This window comes from Castor canadensis, chromosome 7 (assembly GCF_047511655.1).
Source record: "Castor canadensis chromosome 7, mCasCan1.hap1v2, whole genome shotgun sequence".
Classification (NCBI taxonomy): Eukaryota; Metazoa; Chordata; class Mammalia; order Rodentia; family Castoridae; genus Castor; species Castor canadensis.
In genome coordinates, this window is record NC_133392.1 from 16,696,665 (window position 1) to 16,719,971 (window position 23,307).

Here is a 23,307-nt window from a genome sequence, read left to right on the forward strand (position 1 = left end):
TCCAGATAAGAGAGCACAGGCTTAGCAAGAGAATTCCTGTATGTTCTTGTCTCCCCAGTGGAGCCCATAGTGGGGAAGCTAGTCCAGGAGTCAGGAGACCTGAGTGTTCGTTCCAATAGCTACGTCACCTTGGACAAGTCACACAGCCTTTCTGGGTGCCCCTACCACATCTGTACAGACAGAGATGGTCAGATTAAGTGTGCATGAACACAATCTATAGGCTGGACAGGGTCACAGAAGCAGAAGTTCAACAACAAGGCAGAGCAGAACTTGAAATGGAAATGGGGCTCCAGAGATTTATTCAAGGCTTGTCCACAATCCAGTTCACCAGGACAACTCCTTGGCCATGAAGCCACTGTTACTCTCTGCACCCCCATGGCTTAGAGATAGGGCATGGATGGGCTGAGCATCCAGGCTGGAGCAAGCAACCCCCTACTCCCAGACTTTCTGGTCTCCCCAGGCTCCCAGGGACAGGCAGGTGATGGCAGCCACCTCAGCAGAGAGCAAATACCTGGTCTTACAGACCAGAGACAACTGCAGGAAACAGTCTCAAAGGCCACATTCCAATTTCCTGGTTTCACAGAAGAGCATCCTGCGCTGGTCTCAGACAGCTGAGCCACCAGTGTCCTTGTTCTTACTTATGTGACAACCCTCTGCAGACATACTGACCGCTTCCTACCACTTCATATTTCAAAGAGGCTAGAACTTGGGAGGGACAAACTGGGAATTGAAAAAAAAAAAGTGGATTTGCTTCACTGTTCATTCATTAATCTATTTCCCAGGCACTAAGTGTCAAGTTCAGTGCTAGGCACAGGGGTTACACAGTGATGAATAGGCAATATACAAAGTCTCCTTCTTCCTAGAGCTTACAGAGGAAAAGATTCATTGTTAAAAATTCACACAAAAATAAACACATGCCTCTGCTGGGTACTAAGAGTAGAGGCTGCAGGAGGTTTGAATAGGGGAACTGATGTGATTTTGGGTGCCAGAGGAGCTGTGGTAGGCACTGAAGTGCTGGACACTGAAGGATGGACAGAAATTTGTCAGGGTGGCAGTGTTGGGGTAAGGAGGTGATCCAGGCAGAGGGACCACTAAGATTCAGATCTCTATGAAGAAAGAGAGCAAGGATGCCATGCAGGACTGAAAGGAGTGTAGGGCTGCCTGAGAGGGGCTGAAAGGGAGGGAGCACCACTGGGGCCTCCAGATGGCCACAGGACAGGACCAAACAGGACTTCTTAAGAGCAATGGAAAGTCACTTAGAAGTTTTAGGTGGGAGTAGATAAGCGTCCAAGCATGATCAGATTTGCATTTTGAAATGGTTGCTGTATGGAGAATGGTCTAGAAGAGGATCAAGTGAACCCAAGCAGACTGGTCAGGAGGCTACTTGCAGAGTCCAAGCTTAAATCAGGGAGGTCACCATGGAGTGGAGAAAGATGGAGTCAAGAGACCTTAAAAAGTTAAAACTGCATTTATTGAAGAAATCAAGTGGTTTTTGTTCTTGATTCTATTTATGTGTTCTATTACATTTATTTATTTGCATATGTTGAACCAACATGGGATTAATATCCAAATTATATGAAGAACTCAAAAATTTAAACACCAAAAAAGCAAATAATCCAATTAATATTGTGGGCAAATGAACTGAACAGAAAGTTCTCGAGTGAAGAATTACAAATGACCAGTAAATACATGGAAAAATAGTCAATATCCTTAGCTATCATGGAAATACAAATCAAACCTGCATTGAGATTCCATCTTACCCCAGTCAGAATGCCTGTCATCAAGAAAACAACAAGTGCTGGCAAGGAAGTAGAGGGGAGGAACCAATACAGGCTGTTAACTGGAATGGATATTAGTGCAGCCACTATGGAAATTAGTATGGAAGTTCTCCCAAAAATGAAAAATAGAACTCCCATATGATCCAGCTACACCATTCCTGGGCATATACTGGAAGGAATGCAAGTCAGCACACAATAGAGACACCTCCACATCCATGTTTATTGTAGCACTGTTCATAATAGCCAAGCTATGGAGTCAGCCTAGGTGCCCATCAATAGAGGATTAGATAAAGAAAATGTGGTACATACACAATGCAGTGTTCAGTCATAAAGAAGAATGAAATGATGTCATTTGCAGGAAAATGGATGGAACTGGAGGTCACCAAAACCATCACAGTAAGGGAAATCAGTCAGGCTCAAAAAGACAAGGATCATACATTTTCTCTCACATACAGAAATTACAAGAGGAAAAGGAGACAGGAAAGTTAGGAATATGGAAGGGAAAAAGGGGAGGAGGATAAGGGGAGTAGGTGAAAATAATCAAAGTACATTATGTGTATAAAAATATCATAATGAAACCCATCACTTTGTATAATTAATTATATGCTAACACAAAAGGATCCACAGGATTTGAAGCAAACCAAAGCCCCAATACTTTACTCCCCACCAAAAAAAAAAATCTTACCTCTATAAAATAGGAAAATGCAGACTGCTTCCAGCAACAGGAAAGAAGGCATGATGATTTGGCTTCAGGGCCCAGAAAAGAAAACAAGCATCAGCAATGAGTTGTGTTATGTTGTGTGACCCACCCAGCACACTGCTGAAGGTGACAATTACTCAGCTTTTCCTGGGCCACCAACAGGACCCGGGAGGCCCCTCCTCACCATAACTATGTAAGCCTGAGAAGATGTCCCAAAAAGTCATGAGGATTTTGCCCCAATGACTTTGACTTTAAACAGCCATCTAGTCTGTTCCCCAGATCATCGCTCCCACCCCCAGTCCCCTCCAGCTCCTCCCCAGCCTCTGGAGCAGTGCTCTGCCCAGAGCGAAGGGTCCTTGGCTCAGTCCTGCCTGGCCGTGTGAACTTAGGTAGAGCAACTCCTCCCTCCAGTCTCCATTTGTTCATGAGGAGTTAGATGCAGATAGGTTGAAGACTGGGGTCCAAGGTCCTCATTTTCTGAAACCTCTAGCAAGTCACCAAGCCTTTCTCTAACTAAGAAATCAACATGAAAAGAAAGTCTGCATTTTCAGTACGCTGGCTGGGAAAGGAATGCAAGTTTTAAGTTGTTTTTTAAAAATCACCTAAGAATGTTCTAGCATGGGTAAAATTTAGTTCTACAAGGCATGATCATTAGTTTTGAGAGAGAGACTAAGGAGAGAAAGTAAAATTCTCCGCTGTCTCAGAAAATGGAAAACAAGGCAGGAACAGGAGTAGCATTTATGTGACACAGCTGGCAGGCTGTCCACGTCCGCTGAGGACCTAAATTTTTCAGACCCATGGCAGAAACTGCCTGGTCATCTCCAGCAACTCAGAGTACTTTCAACCTCAACTGCTCCCACACGACTTTTCCCACACGTCCTGTTGGACGTGCTCCACCACCTCTGCTGGGGCATCTTACACATCTCCAGTTGCAGGCACAAAACGGACCTGGATTTCACATTCAGAGGATTGTAGGGCAGGAGAAGAGCCACAGCTGCTCTGAAAATTAAAGTTACCTGGGAAATGCCACTGCTGTGAGTATGACCCAACTCACGTTCACAGAGGCGCTGTGCCAGGCCTTGCTTGGAGTGGTGGGAAATGTTAACATGAGGTGGGGGGAGGTGCCCTCAGGGGGCACTGCTCACTTTGGGCTTCGTCCCCACACAGAGAAGAGGGATAAGAGGGTCACAATATGATGGGAATGGAAAGAAGAGAGATCCAGAATGAATGAACACCCAAAGATGGACAGAAAGGTCACTGAGGCCCTGAAGTAGAGGGGACTGGGCTGTCACACTAATTCACACACTTTCCTCTAACTAGGGAGCCAGGTCAGCTCAGGAGAACTTGAGCCACCTCTTAGAACGCCACCTACACAAGATGGCACGCTATAAATCACTATCTGACAGGTAGCATGGCTTCATTACCCCCATGAGAGCTACACCTGTCCCAGGGTGGCAGGGAACATGCAACATGAAACCAAGGACCCTAGTTCTGATCCTAATGCACTGTGACCCTGAGAGAGGCTGTGGTTCCTCACTGTGAATGAGGAGGTTGGACCCGATGCAGCTATGGCATCTTCTGGCTTTAAAAATCCCATTTGATGCTCCCTCCTCCCTCTGCCACCATAGACTAGATGGTCACCCTTACTCTGCTGCATATTCAGCTCCTTGGATTTCAAAACATTTCTGAAACAAACTAAATCAGATGAGCTAACAGCTGTAAGACTTTGTGCCGGGTCTTCCTGATTCAAATGACTAAAACGCTTGAGTGTTCACCTAATCCAAGAGAAAGCTGGATATCCAATGTTGCCAGAGCAAGCATGTCAGAACTCCCAGGCTCCATCAAAGGGAGAAAGATGGCCGGGAAGGATGTTGACCTACTGAGGGGCTCACATTCTTCCTGCTGGTTTCTAGCCCCAGGGCATGCCAGCAAGGCAGACTTTCCGCTCTCCCAGTATGTGTTTTCCTCTTATGCCCAACATCAGATGCAGGACAAGCCCCCACCTGCTGCTGGGGAGTCAGGCAGGGACAAGGCAGTGAGATGAGGGGCAGTGTAGGAAGGAGGGAGAGGGCCCCTCAATGCTGTGTAGTCCTTAGCTTCAGGACCATCTGGCTTAGGTTCTGATCTTGAGCACCTGCATCAGGCCTGTTGATTTATAAAACCAGGATTCCAGCAGCTCCCTCCCTGGCTTGCTGCAAGGACGTGGAAGGAAATACAGAAGGTTCCTGCTTCATAGTAAGGCACCAGTAAACACAGGGCCCCTCCCTGTGCAACTTCCCCTTGATCACTATGTGCCTCTGCTTGCCCAGTGGATGTTTTTCCAGTCTTCTAAGTTTCTGCTCATTAAAATGAAATTTATGTTGGCACTCTGCAGATGGACACAGCATGGCGAATGCTTTCTCACAAGTGTTTGGATCAGATGGTGCTGGGCTTGGTGACTCAACAGCATCTCTCCCTCCTGTGCTCCCAACACAACCTCTACTGTCACTGTCACACAGCTCATACTGAAACTGTCCCAAGATAGACTAGCCTTATTTGTCAGGTGACAAATGCCTAAGACTAGGGATTGTGTTTTAGTCTCTCCTGGAGCCCAGGGACCTGAACTGCCTAGGATATAGAGGTCCATGCTTCCTAGGTAAAGAAAGCAGCCATGATGCCAGTCACAAAGGGTTTCCATGTGAATCTTTGTGCTCAAGCATCCACTGCATTTTTTCAGACCAAGATAAAAGAAATGAATGCTACCTGGCAGTGCTGAATTTTTATTAGCACTCTGCAAAGTATTACGGGAACGCCTTGATTTTCCCCAGACATCTCAGATGCTGTTTATTCTCTTCTTGTCACATATAGAAGCTTTCTTACAATGCTAATTCAACATTCAAAATACTGCCCTACATCTGGAAAAGCTTTTTGTTCACTGAGACAGCATCTTGCTATGTTGCCCAAACTGGCTTTTAACTCTTGAATTCAAGTGATCCTCCTGCCTCAGCCTCTTGAATATCTGGGACTATAGGTGTGCCCCACCATATCCATCCTGGGAAGGGCTTTTTTACAAGGATGAATTTCACAGTAAAAACTCAACAAGTGCAACTGGCTAATAAGCATTTATTACATGCCTACTGCCAGGATCCACACATCCATGTCTTCTCTTCCCAATCTGCACGGCCAGTCACTCCACCTCCTTCCTCTTACAGAAGAGGAAACTGAGACATGCAGAAGTGTTTTTGCTCCACCTTCCATAGCTAACCCAGTGGATCAGACTCCATTCTGACCTCCCAGCGATCTGCTCAAAATCACCTTTTAGATTCTGAGGGAAGATTCTGAGATAATGCCGGGCAAGAGGGAGATGTCGGGGCGAGAGGGGACACTCTGGCAGAAGTCAAGGCTCCAGGAAACAGCTATGAACTGTGGGCAGTAACAGAGGAACAGAAGAGTAATTAAACGCCTGCCATTCTGAATCCTGACCTTTGACACCTTTCCACCAGCAAATACCTGACACCAACTCCCACAATGAGCCTGGGAGATTTCCAGGGACCTCCGCATTCTTGTGCAAAGTAGTTAAGAGGGATCTACAAGCCAGGGATAAGAACAGACCCTAGGTTCCAGCTGTGTTTTCCATTGCAAAACACCTTGTTCATTGCCTTCATTCTCCTGTTCCATTACTCATGCTAATCCCACATATTGTTCCTGGCTTCGGGGCTGCTCACAGGTGGACTTATTAGAAGCTCCCCATTTAGAACCTCTTCATCTGATTGTTGTCTCGGGTTCCGGTTCCACACAGCACCAGCATATCTTACTCGACAGCAGGGGAGTGAGATCTTCTGCAGGATGCTACAAGACACATTCCACTGTGCACGAGCCAGGGATACATTTCCCATGATGCACCAAGAAACAAAGGCCAGAACAAGGCCGCTTTCTAAAGAAAGGTTAGATCTGTGATAACTAAAGGCAGCTTTGTGGGACAATGCCTGCTTTCTCCCCTATGATCGAAAACAAAGTGAGCGTAGGATGAAAAACGAGACCACTTCCGTGTCCTTTGAAAATGCAGGTTGGCCCTTGGCAGCCTTCTCCCAGTCGGAAGGATGGAAACCTGAGCCCTTTACAAGATCAGAACAACTAAAATCAGAGGTGGAAATCTCCAGCTAGGAAGTCCTTGCTGTCTTTTGTTGTAACAAACATTGTCTGTGCCCATTTGGCCAGAGAGTCAAGGAAAGTGCACTAACATTTCTAGTTTGATATGCTTGGAGAATGGATTTTTTGGCTTATTTTTGGAGACAGGATCTCACTATGTTGCTCAGAGTGGCCTTGAAATCCTGAGCTCAAGTGATCTTCCCGTGTCAGTCTCCTGAGTAGCTGAGACTAAAGGTTGTGCATCACTGCATGGTTTGGGGGAAGAGCATTTTAACAGCTGTGATCTCCATAAAAGGATCAGCAAATTTACAGAATCCAACAGTCTAACAATCAAAAGCCAACACCAAGGGACCAACAATGTGCCATTTTGGATTCTCAGGAAGGTTGGGCACAAATTAGTCCCCCTCACCCTCACTCCCACCCACACACACTCTGTACCTGCTAAAAGACATTTGTAGACAGATCTTCATTTGTTTGCCCAATATTTGAAAATGCTTCACATTGTTCAGAAGGACACAGACTCACTATAGTGGGACTCTGGGGAGTTCTAAGATACAGAACTCTCTCTCTCTCTCTCTCTCTCTCTCACACACACACACACACACACACACACGCACACGCACACACACGCACACATGCACACACATGCCCTGAAGTCCAGAGACACAATTCCTGCCCACCTCTGCTTCTAGCAGCTGGGTAACTCTGTAAGCAACAACCTTTCCCGCCTCAGTTCATTTATCTGTTAGGTGGGGAAAATCTCAGTTTTGCACACACACAGTGTTGCAGCGATCCTTTGAGGAAGCCCTCGCTCTCACTATATGGTAGGAGTTCTTTTTCAACTGAACAATGTTAACAGACCGTTATGTTCAGCAACACTCATAACCCTGCAGAATAGACATTCCTGTTTCCGTTTTCCTAGATGAGGAAGCAGTTTTGGAGAAGGTGAGGTCCAAGGCCACAGAGCGAGCAAAGCACAGGCTTGGAGTCCAGCCCAGGCCCTCTCAGCTGTGACAGTAAGCATGCAATTCCCAGGGGGAAGGGGTAGAAAGAGCAGCAATGGGCCATCAAGAGACAGAGCATAAGTTTTCTTGTCAATTCCTGCACTTCAGTCTCCATTTCCTTCTCTCTAAAATCGGGGGGTGGGGGATGGGGGTGGGAGGGAAGCAGCCACCTCTTTGCCAGGAAAGGTTGTTGCCAGGTTCCCATGGAACCCCAGTACAAAAGCCCCTGGGGCAAGGGCAAGGCTTCCTAGTTTGAGATCAGGAAAATCCAGTTCAAGAGCAGAGATGAGGACAGGAAGAAGAGGGTTGAGAGTTCTAATCATGATCAGGGAAAAGTTAGTGTGTAATTCTGTGGTGGAGAAGAAAAGGCAGCAGATTAGCAGTTTAGAAGATGAAAGGACAAAGTACAGGAAGAGACTTCCAATATACTGGGCTGTCTGGGGATGCTGGTTCAGGCGTGCTAAAACAACAGTTTGCAGGGACTGGACCTGTAGAGTCCTTCTACTGGGCCCTCCAATAGCTGCCTGGGGATGGGAGATTTTATTTTAAAATAGCTTTATTGGATAAAATAAAAAGGAGCAATTCTATTACAGCTCCCCCAATCAAAATAATCTTTTTTATTTAAGGAGTGTGAAATGCAAAAGTTCGAGGACCACTGTTGTAAAACGATCACAGTGATGCTGCCCTTCCATGGATTTGTTATAAGAAATGACTCTCATCCAGTGGAAAATACTAAGCCTAGCACACTTCCAGGTTCTGGGGACGCAGTGAAAATGCTTTGTAAAGTGTAAGGTGCACACCCGGTAGGAGCATAATGAATAAAAGGCATTTTCATCAGGAGCTTATCCCCAAGATCATCACTGCCAATTAATGATTGCTTGTTTATGAAGCTCATTAAAAAGCCTTAAGTGGAAACTTGGATAAGTGACGGAAGCCAATCTGAAAAGATTACATACTGTGTAGTTTCAACTACATGATATTCTAGAAAAGGCAAAACTCCATAGACAGTAAAATAAAAGGTCAGTGATTGCCAGGAGCTGGGGGGCGGGGAGAGAGGGATAACCAGACAGAGCACAGAGGATTTTTAGGGCAATAAAGCCACACTGTATGATACTATAATGGTGGATCCACATGTCCAAATCTAAGAACGAACCCTTAACCATGAACTCTGGGTGATTATGTATCAGTGTAGATTTATCAGTTCTAACAAATGTTCTAATATTTCTTAATATGTCACATTAGGAGCAAAAGAGACCTTGAATATTCAGGCCTGAATACACTTACAGGTTCTAGAGTTTAAAGAACTTTATAATTTAAAAATTATACAGGCACCAACACATCAAACACATTGTACGGTTACAGCAGTCGATTCTCCAAGCAAAGGTAGCAAGGTGCCCTTCCCCCCTTCTCTTCTGCCTGATGCCCACGACGTTTTTAAATCACAAGTTTCCAAGGTGCAACTCTGGGCCCCTCCCTTTTTCTATTTTAGCAGGTGGCCAAGGGCCCTGGGCAGGAGAAATGCAGAAAGCGGGGCTTGGTGTATGGGTTAGGGTAAACTGATGAGGGGGTGATTTCTCCCACATGTAAAGTCACTGCGAGAGATAAGGCCCTTGGGTTTCCTATCGCCCAAGGGCTGGGCTTTCCGGGCAGCAGATCCCGCTAAGGTTCTCCTTACAAACTTCCCTGGGAGCACTCGGCTGCCTGGAAAAAGCTACCTTGAGTCACCATAACACTGTATATGTCCTGTACTGGGGAGTGAGGGTGGGGGATGGATATGTACCCAAAGCGTTTATTCCAAAGGCAAGTCCCGGTCCGCGAAGAATTGTGCCAGGCAGCTTAGGTTTCACACGACATGCCCTCCTCCACCCACAGCCGCCTAGGCTCTTACCCCTTACCTGCGCGCCCGCGCTCCCTCTGGCCACCCGCACAGGCTCGCCCGGGGCCAGGTGCGCTCTCCTGGGACTCTGGGAAGGCCGCGCTCAGGTGCGCGCCGACAATGCGGAACAAAGCCGGCAGGGGTTGGGGCGGAGCGGCGCGGTCCCCGCGCTCCAGGTAGGGGCGACTGGCGCAGAGCCGGCTCCACTCCCCGGAGCGCCGATCTGCCAGACTACGGCGGGACGCGGGGCTCGCTGGGCTCCCGCAGCGCCGAGCCCACTCCGGCGGTGACTCACCGGGCGGAGCGCACGGCGCCCACGCTGCTCAGCGACAGGCGCGGGCTCCACGCGGGCCAGGGGGCGCTGCAGCCCACAGCAGAGGCGCCCCGGGGACGGCGGCCACGTGGGACACCTGTTGGTCTCTCCCAGGAGGCGCGGGGAGATCACAAGCGCTCTCGTAAGCAAGGGGGGGCTCATCGGACGCTTCTGGGAACCGCGCTGGCCTCGCCCCTCGCGTTTTAAAACAGGCGCTGGCCAAGGTCGACAAATCAACAAGTGACTTCTGTGCGGATTCTGAGCGGTGCAGCAGCGATGACCGTGCCATCGCGGGCTACTCCGCAGGATTTATTGCCCACCCGTGAGAAAATGTTGACTTTGGCATCGTTTCTATTTGTCATGGCAGTTGCCTTTCGTTAACCTGCTTGTCCCATTATTGCAGTTAGGTGATAATAAGCCGAACTTCTGGCTAGCATCCTTGTGTAAGTCTAGAGGGTGCTTGGCTTTGTTCTTTTTAAATTCAAACGCCACAGAACAAAATAGCATTGCTAACACTATACTTTGTACATAGCAAACCGAACGCTAGTTATTACTGCAAAATCTATCATTTTCATACATCAAAAAATTTGCATATGTACTCATAGCCAAAAAAAATAAAAAATATCCATAAACAAACGGAAAAACCAGATTTCACTTACAGATTGAGACAACCTGTTACTACTCTGTATGTACCTGTCCTATACCTGTATGTAGTCTATCCATATAAAATTTACATTTTTTAGTTCATTCCACACATACTGTACATTAACCAGATTTTCCGTTTCCCTTTTTGATCATGTGTGTTTAGACACTATATGTTCTAATGTGCTTACCCTATCTGCTAGTTTTGAACACTAAACTTACAGCTTTCATAATGCAGTTAAAGCATATTGTACCTTGGCCCAATTACTTTTTTGGAATAAACCGCAAGAAGGTAAACGTGTAAGTTTCAGGGTGCATACAATTCAAGATTTTTAAGTGCATGTTATTGCACTGCCTTCTGGGAAGCTGGCCTGTTTACCCTTTTCCATTCCCTCTCTCATTATTATAGTAAATGTCAATCTGATAGGCGAACAGCGATTTTATTTTTACACATTTCCTTTTCAAAAATTCAAAACCACTGCATTCAATCTGTTGTTCAGTCAGGTTTCTAACTCTCCAGACACTGACAGCCTCAGTGACATTGCCTCCTGGTAATCTTAATGCTACAAGCCTTACTGAAGGGAAGAGGAAGTCCTCGTCTTTCACTTAACTTATTCCTCCCAACAGCTTGTACCGAGCACCCACAAGTGCAACCAGTGCTATTCCAGAGCAGCATATGCAAAGTGTCAGCTGTCACCCCACAGAGAACTGGTCCTGCGGTCTAAACGCCAGGGAGCCATGGTCTCCGCCTCCAGATCGGTGTTCAGAGAAATGTAATGCAAGACACGTGTGGAATTTTAAATGTTAGTGGCCACTTAAGAAGTGAAAACAGGTGAACTACATTTTAATATCAACCCACAGATCCAAATTATCTCAATATGCAATCAATATTAGAGAGACTTTATACCATCTTCAAAATTCTATTGTGTATATACTTGTAAGCACCTTCTAAGTGCTCACCAGCCACATGTGCTAAGTCGCCTGTGCTGCTCCAGGCAAGTCTAGGACAGGCAGACCCTGGATCCAGGTCCTGGTGACTTGGAAGTTCCACCCCTGACAACCCCCTCCCCACCCTTCATCATACTGGCTGCCCAGCATTTCCCTGAACACTTTTGCTTAATCAGATTTACATTGGAGAAGCCCTGTTTCATTCCTGGGCATTCCTAACATTTTTGACCTAATTGTGTAGAGCACTTGCCTAGCATGTGAGGCCCCAAGTTCCATCCCCAGCACCACCCCATCCAAAAAAAGAGCAAAACATATACTGGCGGAGACAGAAACCAGTTGCCACAAATCTCTCATAAAAGCATAATGTGCCCCAGCAAGTGTGGGGCAAGGAGAGGAGAGGGCAGGTCACTAGCAGGGGCAATGGGGTTTTTTTCTTTTTGGTACCAGGGTAGGACTTCCTGCTTGCTAGGCAGGCCCTCTACGGCCTGACCCATGCTTCCACAGTCCGTTTTGCTCTGATTATTTTGTAGATAGGATCCCATTTTTTGCCCAGGCAGCCAGATCTACGATCTGCCTATTGGCTTTCCACAATTGCTGGGATGACAAGCATGTACAACCACACCCAGCCATTGGTTGAGATAGGAGTCTGTCAAACCCCCTACCCAGGCTGGCTTCAAACCTCTGTCCTCCTGAGCTCAGCCTCCCAAGTAGTTAGGATTACAGGCATGAGCCACCAGTGCCCAGCTGGCCAAGGCTTCTTACAGAGAGAAGCTGAGCAACTACTTTATCCATAACCCTCCCTTTGTAAAGATTTTTTAAAAATCAAGATATGGACCATCATCCCCAAAGGCTTGAGTTCCTTGTTTCTCTGGACTTTTCAGCCCCAATGCTTAGTAATTTATACACAGTATTTTTTTTAATTGTTTTATTATTCATATGTGCATACAAGGCTTGGGTCATTTCTCCCCCCTGCCCCCACCCCCTCCGCCCCCTCCCTCTTCCCCCCACCTCCTCAATACCCAGCAGAAACTATTTTGCCCTTATCTCTAATTTTGTTGAAGAGAGAGTATAAGCAATAATAGGAAGGAACAAGTGTTCCTGGTTGAAATAAGGATAGCTATACAGGGAGTTGACTCACATTAATTTCCTGTACGTGTGTGTTGCCTTCTAGGTTAATTCTTTTTGATCTAACCTTTTCTCTAGTTCCTGGTCCCCTTTTCCTATTGGCCTCAGTTGCTTTAAGGTATCTGCTTTAGTTTCTCGGCGTTAAGGGCAACAAATGCTAATTTTTTAGGTGTCTTACCTATCCTCACCCCTCCCTTTACACAGTGTTCTTTTAAAGTGTGAGTTATTTCAAATTGCCCTACAGAGCATGTCTCACTTGTAAACACACAGACATGGAGGTAACCTTGAATTCCATGCAGAGATAAATGGGGACTTTAGTACTCCATGATACACATCAGGAGGAACCTAGTGTACAGGAATGGCCATGCTTTGGAAATAAGGGGTCTGGGGTCTCCCAACCACTTCTGCCTGTTGGCTTTGTCCCATCTTTTGGTGCTTAACTTTTGATTGCTCAGCTTCCTGATCTACAGAGGATGACGGGTATAAGGACTCCTGTGGAACCCCAACTCAAATTCTTTGCATTCAGCCCCCACAATGAAAGCACATGAAAGGAACAGAGGCAAGGGAGGATGTCTTCCAGATCTTCAAAGTGTGTATTTCCCTGATCCCATAGAACAGCCACTAACAGAGCCCTGTTGTTGAGAAAGGAAAGACCAGGAAACAATGCCTTTTAAATGGCAAAGCAACTGCAAACAGAGGTCCTGATTTGGAAGTGCTCCATAGGCAGCAAATTAAGCCTGAGCAAGAGTGGGGCTAAGAGCAAGGGGGAAAGAATATTGTGGTGGGGACCTAAAGAGCAGAAATGCTGCCATCTCAAAGCTAAGGCCTGTTGGTTTTGGAATTGGCACCAACTCTTTTAAGGGTGAAAGCAGATACCCACCTCTTTATTTTATTTTTTATTTTATGTGCATACAATGTTTGGGTCATTTCTCCCCCCATCCTCCTTTCTCCTCCCTTACCCCCCCCGCCCCCTCCCTCTCCCCCAAACCCCCTCGCTACCCTGCAGAAACTATCTAAGACAGTGAAAAGAATTATGCCAAGTTCCACTGTATTTGCATTTGGGGAAGGTGAGACCATCTGGGTGAATCATGGGATTTCTACTTAAAGGCTTAGGTAACCAGTCAATTCAACCATATTCCAAGCTGCCAGGTGCTCTACCTCCTGTTGTCAGTACTTCCCTGCTGTTGCCATCTCCTCTCCAGTTTACCAGGATCTGAACTTTGCTTTTAGTTTTCACAGGTATGTATGCCTAGGATATTCATGGACAGAACTGTGATAGCAATCTGTGTACCTGGGATGGGGCAGCGTGGCCTCCTGCTTCTGCCTGACTTACAAGCATGAGTCCATTACTCCCTGAAAGGCTCACATCACATGGTTTTCACCATGAGGTTTCAAAAATAGCATCGCCTCAAGGTCTCAGGGTTAAAAAGCAAGCATAGGAAAACTACCGAGGCTGCTGGGCAGTTAAAATGCTAAGTGAGACCAGTTTTAGGTGGTTGTCTAAAAGCCACTGTGTTCCCTGGGGAAGGTGACAGCAGTGCCTGAGCACTAACCTGAACAGCATTCAGGGCAATGCAGGAAACAACACTGTGGGGTGAACCTCTGGAGCTCTCACCTTATGGGCAGGGACAGTGTTCTTACTACTAGCTCCACCTGCCGAGTTCAGGCAGCTGGAGTGATGAAGAACCCGCTAGAAACTACGGCTTCTAGTGATGTCTGATTGCTTTTTGACTGGCAGTCTCACAATGACTTAAATCCTTTGGGAATTTGGCAGTTTTAGGTCCTGCCAGTAAGGATCCCCATGTATTGGTTTCTTCAAGTATTTATTACATAGCAAGAGGGCTCGATTTCAGAATGTGAAGCCGGATGCCAGTGGCTCACGCCTGTAGTCCTAGCAACTCAGGAGGCAGAGATCAGGAGGGCCGAGGTTCAAAGCCAACCCCAGGCAAATAGTATGTGAGACCCTATCCCAAAAAAACCCATCACAAAAAGTGCTGGTGGAGTGGCTCAAGGTAAAGGCCCTGAGCTCAAATGCCAGTACCAAAAAAAAAAAAAAAAAATCACTGTCATTCACACTTTTGAGCCTTTTATACTTCTAGCAGCTGCAACAAAAGATTCTACCAAAAGGTATATCAAATATACCTTTACTCCCTCTCAGCCTCTCAGTTTAATCCTTGTAAGAAACCTCTTCCCTGGCAATCTAGGTATGATTTATCTCGCTATTGATAAGAGCTCTGCCCAGGAACAAACCGATTGGATACATGGTCTCTGCTTCAGCATATTCATCAGAGTGTACGAGATCTTCTGAGGGGTCCTGAAGACCCAAACTGGCTCTTGTGATTAGCAGGGCCACACATGGCCCAGCTAAGCAATAAATCCAGCACCTACCACAGTGTCATGCCCATAGTTGGAATTCAATAAATGTGTTTAAACATATGAACTGAAATTAAATAGTAAGCCTCACTCAGAAATAAGACAGTGGTCTAGTATAACTACTTAATGCAAAAGACACTCAATCCCCTGATGCTGGTGCCATAGGTGCTACTCATTTCTTTGGGGGAACAAATATGAAACTAAAATTATTTCTATTTCAGTACCACATGATACAATGCTGGAGTTTGAAGACATGAACTTTGACTCACAATTTTTGTGTTCTTTGGATAGCTTCCCTGGTTTTCTTTAGTGATGCCAGTTTTGCATTTCCATAGTTGTCACTGAATTTCCATCCTGATTGGAACAGATGATATTCATATCAAAAGTCAAGTGTCTAATACTCCAGTGTGTGCAAGTAAGCAGTCAGCAGGAGGCCAGCAATAAGTGCACAAGGGAAAGCTGGTTGACATGAAATGATTTTATTAGGCAAAGCAGCATGAACTTTTATCTAACTAGAAGCATATTAATGCTTGCAGCAACTTTTTACATGAGGAAAAGTTCCACTTAACCTAACAAAACAGGGGACACACATTACCAATTAAAAAAAATACCCACACCAGTCTTAATAATTTGCTTTGAGTTGGAGACATCATCATCATCATTGGTTATTACAGTCTGCTACTTAAATTGTGGAAAAATTCCCAAATAGAAACTTTGAGGCTGGCAGGAAAGTCAGCTTGCCCATAATTCTGCACATGTGAGTTTAGGAAAAACTAAGATTATGTGCGTCAAGAAAATATACTTCAACTCAGTTTTAAAACTTAAATTAATAACTATATTTGAGTTTCAGAAAACAGCAACTTCTTTCTACAGCCAAAAATCTGACTGGCTACATCTTTGAAAGGGTATATGGCAGCAGTGGAGTGGTCTAGAACTCAAGGACAGACTCCAATGGCCAAAGATCAAAAGCAAAGTGATCCAGCTGAGGAAGGAAAAAAGCAGCTGATGACCTCAGAGTGGAACAGAAAAGAGCAAACAACAAAGAGGCAAGAAACTAAAGACCATTTATTACATGGAAGAGTCAGGTGACAGGGAGCATCAGAAAATATTTCTAACATATGGAAAATAATAAAACTTGTATATTCACCAGTTAGATCTATCCATTAACAGTCTATTTTCTTCAGTGTTTTAATAAAGTTTATAGGGCTGGGGCCATTGCTCAGAGGTACAATGCTTGCCTAGCATGCATGAGGCCCTAGGTTTGATCCCCAGGTTGCTCCCCTTCCCCTCAAAAAAATTGGTTACCAACAGTAGAAAGCTCCTCCATATCTTTTCCTAGTACTCCCATAAATTCTTGTTTTGGGGTATTTTTGTTTGTTTTTTGAGATAGGGTCTTACTATGTGGCCTGGGCTGGCCTTGAACTCACGATCTTCTTGCCTCAACCTCCTGAGTGTTGGGATTACAGGCTGTGTGCCACCACACTTGCCTATTACATGAGCCTTTTAAGCAAGATTTGTTTGGTGGGAAGACTTAGAGGGGGGAAAAGCAATACCCAACCTAACAGGAAAAAAAAGGTAAGCAAGCAAAAATGGAGGCATAAAAGGTCAATAAAGAAAATTAGAGGAAGAAAAGGTTTCAACAAACACAAGATACAATACTTTCTTAAGCCTAGTCTTCCTTGTTTTCTTCCTCATAAATGCTTATTTCCAAGAGACACTGTTTCTGAAAGAAAAACCAACCATCATTAATGCTTTACATAAAAACTCAGTCACTATGGTTCTTAATTTCTATTTTAAGTAGGCAAAAAAATTCTCACTTCTAACTGAAATTATACACTTAGGTCAGACCTGTCAAATTCAACATCAGAATAATAGTGTAGCCTATTTATTTTTATTAATAATTACAACTATTTATACTCCCTTTCACAAATATAAAATATTGCTGCTGACATTCTTCAAATATAAAAAAAAATCTGATATTAACTTGTGTGTTGAAGTATCTTGAGTGATCTATTACAGGGAGTTTATGTTCTTATCACCTCAGCACTTCTATTCTGGCAGTTTACAGTTAAATTGTTAACACAAATTCCTCCAGAAATGATGAAACACATTTTAAAACACATTTTCTCTATCTCTTGGAATAATTTAAAGGTGAGGGTAAATATTTAACTGTATTTTCACAATTAAGAAGGTATGCTTAAGCAACCACATACCCATTTTTTCTAACGTTAGCTCCTAACTTCACATCCTCTTGAACTGGCTAATCTAGAAAGGTGCTGTAGGACAGCACACAGGCAGCAGGCACAGGAGCAGAGAACTCAGCTTTGAGTCCTAAGCCCTAAGGTGTGTCTCTATGTGCAACTAGGCAGGAAGGGCCTCAGCTTCCTCATCTGTAATGGGGTCTACTTTCTTTTCCAGGGCATTGTGAAGATTAAGTATGTGACATGATGTAAAAGTGCTTTGTAAATAAGGCACTACACAAATATATTTTACTGTTCTGAAATGTGTATGTGTATCTATATGAGACATAAATATGTACATATCCCCACAGTAGGTGAAAGCCAGTTTATGCTTTAAATTGCATGTTTAAGCTACTAAGTCCCATCTCCAATCTACCTAGAAACAATAGGAAATAGGTTTTATTGGGTGTGTGAGCAAGCACTCAGTATTCTGTGGAAAAAGCCATTAGACAAATACACAAAAGTGCATACAAGTTAACCAATTTGATTAAGTTACAATGGTTTGTTGTTGGGTAGGAACAAATTCCAGAAATTCACGTCACTGCATATCTCTCAATCTATGAAAGTAGTTTTATCATTAAATTTAAGATTTTAAACCCAGGCACACAAAACAGCAGACATGTACTAGAAAGGACTGCAAGTTATTTGCAACTGTTAAGTCAGCACTTATAAAATCAGCCGGAGACTTAAATCATGAGAGTCAAAACTGTTGATCCGGCATTAATGATATTTATCTTAGAATTCGACTGTACTTTGAAAGTAACCACACCCATAACAGAATCACAAAGAGCAATCTGCCCTCTTAAGCTGTCTCCAAATGGTCTACAAAAGCACATTCACAAAGTAAAGCAAAAATCCTTTGCTGGAATTACAGCAAGTCAAAGTGGTAAAGGGCACTATTTCATTTTGACCAGAAGTTCTAGTTGGCTATTGGTCACAGAGGCATTTCTGAAGGCCCTTCTAGGATAAAGGAACCCAGACACTAAAAAAAGTGTCATCAATATGTTCTTTAAAGCTGGAATTACCACAACCAAAGAAGATGCTTCATAAAATCTGCTGTCAATAACCCCTTTTCTATTCTATGTCCTTTAGTTCCTCTTTGCAAAAAGTGTTAACATTTTGCAGATGTACATGTGATATCTGAGACGATTTCAAATCTAGACACAAGGGAAGTGTGGCTCAAGTGGTAGAGCACCTGCTCGCAAGCACGAAGCCTTCAGTAAAAACCCCAGTCCCACCAAATCTATACACAGGGACTTTAAGGCTCAGCCTCATCTCCCAACATTCAAGTCCCTCCACATAACAGTAATTATGAATAAAATCAGCAACAAACAATAGCGAGGAAAGGACACAGCGACCCAAACACCCCAGGCTCACATCGCCCAGGAACATCAGAGGAAAACTATCAGCTCAAACTGAAGCAAACCTTAAATATCACAGCCAAACTCAGATCGTGACATTCCAAAACAAAGCACAGCTTTACAAAAGGTGTCATGCCATTTGCTTTATCCTGACAGTGCGGCCAGAGACATCCTAGTAACAATCAAAGAAGTGGCAGAAACATCAAATTTAACTTACTTAATTTTTTAGCAGTTTTTTCATTTCAATAAATTTATTTTGATTGGTTGGATTGTTTAAGAGGAAGAGAAGAATCTGTTCATGTTTTTCGATCTATGAGTGAAAAGAAACAGTGTAATTTAATTTCTAAAAAATGTTAGGAGTATAATTCCACTTAAAGGAAATGTTACCCACCTGCTTCTGTAACTCTGTGCAGCAGCAATTCATCCTATGTGTCTTTTCTAAAAGTAAATGAAAAAACTATTAGGTGTCATACAACAAATAACAAGAAAACCTTGAACCTGAACAAATACACATCTCTCCTCAAGCCTGTGTCCCAACTATAGAACAAAGCCACCCACTGGGCTTTAAATGTTATCTACTGCTGTCATCTGGCTGTTTACAAAGAAACACCGACATCCCAAGGGTTAGGTCCTCTGTCTATTTTGTATGGAACCTCTTTTTGGTGAAGGCAGGTCTGCCAAATGCATATTATATGAAATACCAGGAAAACTCAAATCTCAAACCCATGAGTTCATTTTGGTCAGGATGAAAAGTGAACTGTGAGAAAGGCACAGAAAGAATGTTTGACACTTCTAAAAGCTCTCAGTGTTCATTTCCACAATAGTGCTGCTGAGCCTGACCTAAGGACTACCTGGAGCAGGAGGACTGCTCCCATCAATGTGGCTTCTAGGAGGTGTAAGCAGGAATCTTAGACCTGCCAAAGGGTATGTGGAGGAGGAGACGATGATGGCCACAGGAGGAAGGATCAGGTCAAATAAACTATCTCCACTATTCGCTGCACCTACATCTGCTGTTAATTGCATTGAAAACAATTACCTTTATTGGAATCACTTTGCTTTTTAGATGTGATGTTTTTTGCCAGACCGTACATCACCAGCTTATCAGCTATATTGACAGTGCCATTCTCAGAGCATTTCTCAGCTGACACTGTGTGAACATTCTTGATAACTCCTTTTACAGAAAGCATTACGTTCTGATTCAACATAAAATTTTTTAGTAGCTCTATCATTAATTGAGAACAGCTTCCATTCAATTCCATCAGTCCTGGAGAAAATTGAAGATTATGGTTTTCCAGTTTCTTTTAAAAAGATCATACTTAGATCATCTAAGGACAATAAGCAAAAGGACTACTAACTTTAGCTGATTTTAGGTATGCTTTGATTTATGTACTGCTGCCGCCACAATAAAAAAAAAATCAAATTCATTCAGTAAACATTCATTGGTGATTGGTGAGGTGTCAAGCACCTTAGAGGTGCGCAGAACAGGTACAATGTGTGCCCTCAAAGTTCTAACAGGAGAAGCAAACAAGAAGCAAACAATAGTGAAGATAACTTCCCAACTCTAAGTTGACATCCACTCAGGCTATGAGCAGTCAGTGTGATACATGTGTACAGTACAAGCCTACTTGTAGCATTTCAGTTCACCTTATTAAAAATCCAACTGGAGAGTCAAACATATGCACAGAAAGGTGGTGGAAAATGGCCTCATGTGACTGCTTCTGGTCCTTATACAGAGCTGTGACAAAGGAGCAAGACCCCTACGTGAAAGACCACCTCAGTTCACACCTTAACCATGCCACTTACTATTAGAACTTTGTAATGGGGTAAAACAGAATCTCTGAAAATGAGCTGTAAAACCAAGACAGACTACCTGAATATAGTTTGAGAGTTACTCCAGGGCTACTCTGGAGGATGGCAGTTCAAGACCAGCTCAGACAAAAAATTAACAAGATCCTATCTCATTCAGTAAGCTGTGCATGATGGTACGTGTCTGTCATAAACAGGACCTCAGTCCAGGCTGGTCCAGGCAAAACTGTAAGACCCTAGTCAAAAAATAACTGAGAAGGCTGGGGGACATGGCCCAAGTAGTAGAGTGTCTGCCTAACAAGCATGAAGCCCAGAATTCAAACCTAGTACTTCCAAAATAAAGGTTCCAAAATTTCTTTGAAAACTCTGCTTGATATTCAGAAATTTAAACTTAGGGATCGTTACTTGAAATAACCCATTTGATCAAGATTTAGAGCTATGAAACTAAAAAAGCCACAGACACACAAACTGGAAAGTGACTTAATTGTCTACCTTCAAGTGAACATTTAATGATCTGGAAAGGGAGCTCCAGGTGGCTGGCAGTAATTGGCTGCACTCTGGAAAGAGGCAGGGTCTCGATGTTCCCATAGTCTGCATAAAGCACTTTCACATCGGAGTCTGACGTTCCCAAAACGACTGCCCGGTACCAGAAATCATCACCTGAAAACAGAACAGATTCTCAGCTACAAGGTACAGGTGATGGTTTCTCCTTCCTTAAAATGGTTATTCACAAGTTATATTCATGTCACTTAAAAATTTAAACCACATTAGAAGTCCAGATTTACCTTTATTCCTTCCAAATCCTGTTAAAAAGACAGCGTCAGTATTTTTTTTTTTAACCACAAAGACAGAGAACAAGAGAGAAGACCATGCAACATTGGAACACTGGAAAGAAGACGAATGGAAATAATTTGGCGGAGCCAAGTAGTTCAACCAGAGGTGGCAAAAGGGGAGCCAGGCAGCATCTCGGTTTGCTCCTCAGACCCCCAGCCTCCAGAGCCCAGTGAATGGTGCTACTCCTTTAAAAGTGGTGTGAAGATGGAGTTGGAAACGAGGGCTGGGCAAAGGAAGCAGTTCCTTCCCAAGACATCTGAACAGACAATAGTTCATGAATACACATATAATTACGACTTTTAGAACTGCTAGAGATGGGTGAGCTTTATGTTCACACCTTCTTTTTGGTAGGACTAGGGTTTGTACTCAGGACTTTTCACCTGAAGAGCAGCCACACCTCCAGTCTATTTTGTTCTGGTTATTTTGGTGATATGGTCTCCTCAGCTATTTGCCCAGGTTGGCCTGGAACCGAGATCCTCCTGATCTGAACTGAGATTCCCTGAGCTCAGCCTCCCAAATAGATAGGATTACAGGCATGGGCCACCAGTGCCTGGTTTGTTCACACATTTTAATATGGTTCAAAATGCTTTCCCTTTTTTTCCTACCCAAGCACAGAAGACTAAAGGTTCCTTCTCCAGAGAGACTGAACTGTGGAACACGAGGAGGAAGACTTTGCCAAGAACGCTGTCGGGTAAGCAGTGCAGTCCATGTCAGACCACTTGAAGACACTGACAAAGGCTCTGCCATTCAAGACCACCAGTAGATAAGCCCTACCCCATACCTGAAGAAACTTCCCAATAACTTCTTAGGGGCCCACCTTAGACATGCTAACAAAGATCACAAGATATTTATGAAAACATCTAACGGTGACAGAGGGAACCAGACAGAAATAGGAACTGGGATAAACAGTCAAGGAGGAAGAAGACAATGAAAATTAAAAGAACAATAGTAATGTCCATGGAGAAATGATATTCTATCCTTAAAATAATGGGGCAGTATTAACATACACAGACACACCTGAAAAATCAAAAAAAATCTATTAAAGCTAAAAATGTACTATTAGAAATGAAAATCTCATTGAGAAGTCAAAGATGAAACTGAGGAAATCTCTTGAAAAAGAATAAAGAAATTTAAGAGTTCAAGTCCAATATTAGAAGATGTGAAGTTTTTAAAAGAGAAGGGAATAAAAGCATTAATTCAGGAGAATTTCTCAAAACTGAAGCTCATTAATTTCAAGACATAGGGCCACTCATTGAGTGCCTAGCACACAGTGAAAAAGAAAGCCACTGTCCCAAGTCACATGACTTTCAAAACACAGGATGCAGAAGATACTGAAAGTTTAAGAAAATTTTAAAAAAGAATATGCAAAGTTTGGAAAATCTGGAAGGATGTCTATCTTTTGATCAGAAGCACCAGTAGCTAACACACAATAAAATCAATGCCTTCAAAATTTTAAGAGAAAACTTCTAGTCCAGAATTGTACATCTAGGTGAATTGCCAATTAATTATGAGTACAGAATAAGGCCTTTTCCAAACATAGGCGGGAACAGAAAGTTTACCCTGCATGCAGCACTTCTTCTCAGCTTCTGGAGGATGGGATCTATCCAGATGCTGGAGTAGAACCAAAGGGAAGTAAGGTAAAAGAAAACAAGGTAAGAGCAGGGGAAGAAATCTGGCTGAGAAACCCAGCCAAGAAGGAGGTGATGTTGCAACAATCCTCAGCACGATGGGGAAGGAAACTCCGAAGATGACAGCTCAGGTCTGGAGTAAGCTGAACATGACTTTGGTATGATAAAAGTTGGTGAAGTACATGAAGAGCCCTTTGAGGAATTTGTGCTACTGCAGACAACTGGAGATGGTTAGTGAAAGCATACAGAAGTGGCAACAGAGCAGAACCTCAGTGCTTATGCTGCCCTCAGAGTGAGCAACATGCAGGTCTTAACACACAATCATGACTTACTTCTACTAGAAAGAAAAGGAGCAAAGTGCAGATCCAGTTGTCACACAAAAGAAAAATCAAATTAGGGAGTGACATCAGCAAGACAAGGAGCAGGAGGTCCCAGCTGCAGCTTGTACTCATTGCTTTCTCCACCAACAATCCGGCAGTCATCCGCAGACAAAGGTGCCTTTGTTGGTGCTATGGTATCCAGGCAGGTGGAAAAGCCAGGGGCCAAAGACT

At 43.9% G+C, this 23,307-nt stretch overlaps 2 protein-coding genes across 4 annotated transcripts in view; both read right to left on the reverse strand.

Annotated features, from left to right (window-relative positions):
- The window catches only part of Vwa2 (von Willebrand factor A domain containing 2), a 43,033-nt gene extending 33,213 nt beyond the window's left edge, over window positions 1-9,820 (reverse strand). The window contains exons 1-2 of one of the 2 annotated variants that reach the window (XM_074078255.1): window positions 9,506-9,820; window positions 2,464-2,525 (exon numbers count right to left, since the gene is read on the reverse strand). In XM_074078255.1, the coding sequence (XP_073934356.1) occupies window positions 2,464-2,515 (52 nt within the window). In that variant the 5' untranslated portion in view covers window positions 2,516-2,525; window positions 9,506-9,820. The remainder of the gene's footprint in view (window positions 1-2,463; window positions 2,526-9,505) is intronic. The other variant, XM_020178189.2, reaches the window with a different exon arrangement.
- A 5,532-nt stretch (window positions 9,821-15,352) lies between these two features.
- Tdrd1 (tudor domain containing 1) overlaps window positions 15,353-23,307 on the reverse strand; it is a 42,758-nt gene continuing 34,803 nt past the window's right edge. For both annotated transcript variants that reach the window (XM_074078257.1, XM_074078256.1), the window contains exons 22-26: window positions 20,787-20,954; window positions 19,525-19,752; window positions 18,880-18,926; window positions 18,706-18,798; window positions 15,353-16,610 (exon numbers count right to left, since the gene is read on the reverse strand). In XM_074078257.1, the coding sequence (XP_073934358.1) occupies window positions 18,706-18,798; window positions 18,880-18,926; window positions 19,525-19,752; window positions 20,787-20,954 (536 nt within the window). In that variant the 3' untranslated portion in view covers window positions 15,353-16,610. The remainder of the gene's footprint in view (window positions 16,611-18,705; window positions 18,799-18,879; window positions 18,927-19,524; window positions 19,753-20,786; window positions 20,955-23,307) is intronic.